The sequence below is a fragment of the Solanum tuberosum genome, unplaced genomic scaffold (genome assembly GCF_000226075.1).
Source record: "Solanum tuberosum cultivar DM 1-3 516 R44 unplaced genomic scaffold, SolTub_3.0 scf00280, whole genome shotgun sequence".
In the NCBI taxonomy this organism is placed as follows: Eukaryota; Viridiplantae; Streptophyta; class Magnoliopsida; order Solanales; family Solanaceae; genus Solanum; species Solanum tuberosum.
The window spans coordinates 114,747-120,949 of NW_006239205.1; the positions used below are offsets into that span (position 1 = coordinate 114,747).

Consider the following 6,203-nt stretch of genomic DNA (forward strand, 5'->3'; position numbering starts at 1 on the left):
AAACTTAAAGGTAAGTTCTACAGAGTGGTAGTTAGACCGTCCTTGTTGTATGGAGCGGAGTGTTGGCCAGTCAAGAACTCACATGTTCAGAAAATGCATGTTGCGGAGATGAGGATGTTGAGATGGATGTGTGGGCACACTAGGAGCGATAAGATTAGGAATGAGGTTATCCGGGAGAAGGTGGGAGTGGCCTCTGTGGTGGACAAGCTGAGGGAAGCGAGACTGAGATGGTTTGGACATGTGAAGAGACGGGGCGCAGACGCCCCAGTGAGGAGGTGCGAGGGGCTGGTAGTAGAGGGTACGCGGAGGGGTAGAGGTAGGCCCAAGAAGTATTGGGGAGAGGTGATTAGACAGGACTTGGCCCAGCTACACATTACCGAGGACATGACTCTAGATAGGAAGGAGTGGAGGTCACGTATTAAGGTTGAAGGCTAGTAGGGTTAGCGTGTTGTCTTTCCTGGTGAGGGTATGGGTTGTTAGCGTTTGTAGTAGTCTTAGCCTTACACTTGTAGTTCTTGTCTGTGATTCCTATAGCCTTATGTTGTTTACTGCGTTTCACTTCTCACATTATTTTCTTGATGTATTGCCCCCTTTGTTGATTATGCACTATTTTTCTTATTGGATGTTATGCTTTATATAATTCTCTTCCTTTACTTGGCTTTGTTACACTTGAGCTGAGGGTCTTCCGGAAACAGCCTCTCTACCTCCACGAGGTAGTGGTAAGGTCTGCGTACACTTTACCCTCCCCAGACCCCACCTAGTGGGATTTCACTGGGTATGTTGTTGTTGTTGTTGGCATGCAACTTATTTCTTTTTCTTTTTTTTAAAGGCAGTGTCCGCAACAAGTTGCACGCACCTCGACAAGTCCACTGGATCCTACCAGTACAAGTATCGGATTACTCTACCCGCCAAAACATCGATAAATGGGAAGAAATCACCTAAACTTTTTTTACTTTGCTATGATTGGATACATGGTCTTCCATAGTCTTCATTCCAACTTCAACGAGCAATAGGACATATTTCTGAGTACATTTTGGTATGGTTCCAAACTAATCCAACACCGAAACAACTTTCAACTAACATTTGACACCATTTTTTTAACTGATTAGATTTAAGCAAACTGTGAAACATCAGAACACCTTCATATGTTCTAAAGTTAAATTTGCATCATGCTATACAGGCGTGAGGAGTCAAAGGATAGCAGCATCCAAGACGGTGAAAAAGAGCAATGCTAAGTTGTTAAAAATACAGCATTTTGAGTGGATTAATTCTTCTTTTTACGTTAATCACTTTGGGCATTTAATACAACACAGAGATTTAAAACAGATTGGGTCTTGTCCAGGTTTGAAGGTACCGGATGTTTCCCTGATTAATCTATCAGTTCTTTGGCTACAAGTAAAAGAGAAGGCAATTCCATCTGCAGATCAGTGAAGTGCATCAATTGACTGTATCGGTATTGTGTCTATGGGGTCCTCTTCCTCATCAACAGATCAAAGTTATCAAAAGGCGAAAAGCGTAAAACAGCATCTAAGATCGGTTGGGGCTTTAAGCGCAAAGTGAAATTGAAAAAAGGGTTGCAATAAAGTGAAATATAAATTGTTACACCTTTTCAGGATTACGCTCTCAATGAAAAGGAGAAGTATGCCTTAGAGTCTTGATGGTGACACTGAAGCGCCTACTAAGTAAGGTGAAACACTCAATATGTTTTGCACCTTGCTTCAGGCCTTAAGTGTGCCTTTGACAACACTGCAACTGACATAGTCATCCTAGTTAAGATCATATTTCATTTAAAGCAGATGAAGCGAGCAAAACACAGGACATAGAAGTAAGCACAATTGTTAAGGCAGATGAGCATTTCCGTGTAGCTATAAATATCAATTATAGCTGAACACGTACCTGAAAAACTGGAACACCATAAAAGCTCTCATCAGTCGTTCCAGTCCTTTCCCTTTCCTAGTTAAAAAAGGCAGTAGAATACAATCAACTTTAGATTATAGAAGGAAAACTAATGGTGCACAAAATGATATATTAAACATGCTGACTAAAATTCTATGCACAAAACCATTTTTGGCATTATCCTCACAACAATATCACTTCAAAATGAGGTCTCCTACCATTTGACGGACCGATTTTATGTCATGATACTATGTTTTGGTCCACAACTGGTATATACCTAATCTTTGTTAGGTATAAAGAAACTTACTGAGCAACAACTATCTTTTCATCCACTTTAATCCAAAAGCACCGTCTGTCTATTACAAATTTATCCTTAAGAAGGATAACATTTTAATACTCATCTGAAGTGCCACAAACTTTCGGATTTAGTGTCAAGCAAAAAGTCCTTCAGGCAAAAGTTTCTCCTACTTATTGTACATGAAGTACATTTCAGAACTTAGATAGTCGAAAACTTTGGAATACTTTGCAATAATCATGAACCCCGAAACGATGATAGTCTTCTATAATAGATTAATGGAGAACCCCAAAGCTAGTAACCCTTTTTTATTAAGAACAAAAGAAATTGATTGACGTAAAAACAACACTTCTTTAAGGTAGACAAGCAAACCAGTATCAAATTCTCGAGACACCACTATGACGGCATGAGTACTCATCAACTTTCTTATAGATTTAAGAACACGCTTAGTCTACAACAAAATTACAAAATTTAGTATGGCTAGATATGCACCTTTATTGCATTCTTTACTTGAGATGCCTCCGGTATCAACCTGAAAGCAACTCCATCAACTTTGAGCTGGAAAACCTGCATCATTGACCATCAATTAGACAGAATAAAGATTTTCTTCTGCAATCAAGAATCCAACTATCAGCCTTGGACAATCAAAAGACAGTTACTAGCGCAGTCCTCATCCTACTCACTTTTGACTAATAATGTTGTCCTCGTGGTCAATGAAGTGAGACAAGAACTGAGAGGTCTCAAGTTCAAGTCCGAGCATAGGCAAGAAAAACACTAGGTGTTTCTCCTATGCTTTAGGAGAATTACCCTATAAAAATTTAAACAACAACCAAAGCAAACATTGTATATAAACTAACAACGAACAATCTTAATAGCTCAATTGATTAACTAAACGAATTTTCACCATTCAATTTCCCTTCTTGTAATCCCCTCCCTTACCCCCAACAAGCTGTCAGTCCAGCACAGCTAAAACATAACACAATAATCACATCCCAATACACAACAACAGCAAATTGAAGCTAACCTTGTTGAGAGCAACAGGAACAACCCGAGAGCCGTTTCGCATAGAGGGGTCCATTGATTCCATCTGCTGACGAAGTGCTTCAGCATCAGCTTCACTAAAGCAAAACAACCCCAAACTTTTCCCAGTACTAACGCCCGAAACCAACACGAATTCTTGAGAAGCATTGCTAAGGGCATACACAGGTACTCCACCCAACCGCTCTTCGATTGTTTCAGTAGATAAAGATTGCTTTTTTACACCAATTTTAGCCCATAGAGGTGAATTTTGAGAAGAATTAAGGGTGTTGAGTTGGGGAATAGTGGTTTGAAGGAAATTGGTGAAATGGGTCTGCAGATTCTTGAAGGTTTGTTGGAGCTGTAGGTGTGGTGGTGCTGCTGGAGAAGATGATGATTGTTTCGATTTGAAGAGATTCATGACTTTTTTTTTCTCTCTGTTTGGGAGCAATTACAGAGGAAATGGGTAAAAGGGTTTTTGAGGTTTTAAAAGCGGCTAAAGATTTTGAGGAGTCACAAAAGAAAGTACAAATTAGGCATAATACATGAACGTGTCATCTAATTTAGCATTTGACAAATTAAATCTACATGATATTGTACATAGTGTTCTACCTAATTTAGCTTTGACAATTTAAATCTTACACTATTTTGTTATGTATGACGTATTAGTTGAAGTTGCTGAGGCTAAGTCAAAAAACACGCTTATGTATTAGTTGATTAAATAACAAATTTAAGAGTCTACTATATTCAAATCGATTTATGCATATCTCGATTTGTTATCTTGATCAACACAAATATCAAGTAATTATGTTAGGTAATAAAGTATGAACAAATGGAAAAAAAAAACACTCTAGATACACAACTTATTTTACCATATTTCCTAAAAATTTCTACAATTTGAAAAAATTACAAAAATCTCTACTCTCTCCTATTCTCAGATACATCACTTTACGCGATGTATCAATCGAATACATCATATCACTTTATGTGCTGTATTCACACGTTAAGTGATGTATTTAAAACCGAGATGCAACAATCGAAATGCAATGTATTGAGGCATTTTGTGATATATCGAGACATTTTGAGACGCAAAATTAGTATAGTGAATTGTCAAGTGGTAGCTTGTTGGACCATTTTCTTGATCATCATTGAGCCTTCATTTTTACAAATTGGACTAAACAATCGCACTTTCTTCAAACTAAATGAATGAAAGCTCCATATTTTAAACCCCCATGGCTTCGAAAATCCTTTTAAATGTCACCAATGCACTCATAATGAAAAACTCTTATTACAAATAGAAATAGTAGAGTAATAATGTAATTGCCTTAATCAACAAAAAGTTGACATGGGTTACAACATCATCACATGAAACAAAAGAAAATTGCAATTGCATTTAACAAAGAAAATATGAGTTTGAACATATAGAATGGTAAGAGAAATACTACTTGAAAGGGACTTACGAATCTAAAGAGAACAAAGTTTTCCAGTATATATGATACGGTCCTCTCCCATGTATTTCGACTTGTCTAAAGCATTTTGTTTTTATGTCATAGAAGAAGACGACCATCATCACCCCCAATTGTTGACGGAATATTATTTCTTCATTCCATGAGCTGTAAAAACAACCTAATTCCTCAGGGTCGAACCTTACCCCCAAATTGATACTATACTCCTTCGCCCAACTGCAACTTACCTTATCTTTCAGTATCCACAAGTCTAGAATTGAACTCTTGAGAAAGTTAGCATAGTCTGGTAGGCAGACCGTCCCTTTCAAATCCATCAAATCCAATCCCTGAAAATCAACAAAAGCTGATGGGCAACATATAGATATAAATTTTTCATTTTCAAATTCAAATGACATAACTCGAGGTTGGCCATAGTAAACTACTTTATCCTTTGCCAACCAATACATACATTCATTAACTAACACCCCGGGAAAAACCGGATGATATGGAGGTTGCTCCGCGATTTCTTTCCATCTACTATTCAAAATGCCCCAACTATTTAGAGTAAAAACTTCACATCTTAGCTGTGCAAGGACAACATCAACAGGAAGAGTACCGGGGGGACCCATATAGAAAAAACGCACCACTTTGTATTCCTTCTTTGAATGAAGATATCCAAAACCAAAATGTTCATATCCAGGGATAGCAGAAGGTGAACAGTCGGGCAATTCACGTAATTGATGGATGGCGGGATTGCACAAATAAATACAACAATCTGTTGAAAGGCAAACCAAACCAGCACTTACAGTCCAGCGGCTAGAATGGATTTGTCTATCAGGATAGTGAGTGATTGTGTACAAATCCTCATTTCTTCCTTCCATGTCAAGTGAAATAAATTGCAGTTTCAACTTACCTGACCGTCGCAAATAACGGAATGTTTTCACAAAAAGAAGTTGGGGGGCATTTTCCATCAACTGTTGTTTTTGATGAGAACATACGAACAGGGGACTAATAATACAATCATTCCATGACTTGGATACACACCTTGAGATGGATAATGTTTTCACCGTGCATTTTAGAAAAATACAAGTTAACACATCACCAGATAGCTTATTAAATTCACTACTATTCCCGTTCTCATTCTCCTCCTTTATGACGATACTGCTACATTTCTTCCTCCTTCGTATTGATATTTTCTTCTTATTGTTAGGCTGCAATGGATGTCGCAAATAAATATCTTAATGATTTTAATTCTATGTTGGGATGCAACATGGCATACTTCTCACCCATATAGTTAAAAGCCAAAAAACACAGAAGAGTGCCAACTAAAGCATGGACTCATAACATTAATATATCACTTTGTTGTCAAGGGTTGTGCTTTTAAAGACAAAGTTCATTCGTGAAACCTAGAACCTACGCTTCAAGACTTGAGCACGCCTTTAATAACATTGCTTCAAGTAACTTTGTCTATCAGAAAATAATCCGTCAATCAAATATCAATACACCAATATTGACTACTCATTATCAGTATTTTATAGAAATTTGGAATG

At 37.6% G+C, this 6,203-nt stretch overlaps 2 protein-coding genes across 2 annotated transcripts in view; both read right to left on the minus strand.

Annotated features, from left to right (window-relative positions):
- Positions 1–3,723, minus strand: part of LOC102588619 (protein TIC 22-like, chloroplastic) — a 7,128-nt gene extending 3,405 nt beyond the window's left edge. The window contains exons 1-3 of the mRNA XM_006358700.2: positions 3,216–3,723; positions 2,684–2,758; positions 1,897–1,953 (exon numbers count right to left, since the gene is read on the minus strand). Coding sequence (XP_006358762.1) covers positions 1,897–1,953; positions 2,684–2,758; positions 3,216–3,629 — 546 coding nt within the window. The 5' untranslated portion in view covers positions 3,630–3,723. The remainder of the gene's footprint in view (positions 1–1,896; positions 1,954–2,683; positions 2,759–3,215) is intronic.
- A 789-nt stretch (positions 3,724–4,512) lies between these two features.
- Positions 4,513–5,798, minus strand: LOC102588944 (uncharacterized). Its single transcript, XM_006358702.2, has 2 exons — positions 5,123–5,798; positions 4,513–5,000 (listed from the first exon to the last, which is right to left on the minus strand). Exons 1-2 carry the CDS (start codon positions 5,622–5,624, stop codon positions 4,948–4,950), a joined length of 555 nt encoding a protein of 184 aa, XP_006358764.1. The 5' UTR covers positions 5,625–5,798; the 3' UTR covers positions 4,513–4,947.
- Positions 5,799–6,203: the final 405 nt, after the last annotated feature.

Coding starts and splice junctions, on each gene's coding strand:
- LOC102588944 (XM_006358702.2), bottom strand. CDS start 5,624: ATGGAAAATGCCCCCCAACTTCTTTTTGTGAAAACATTCCGTTATTTG. Junction 5,001..5,122: donor CGGGGTGTTAGTTAATGAAT/GTATGTATTGGT, acceptor GTTGATTTTCAG/GGATTGGATTTGATGGATTT.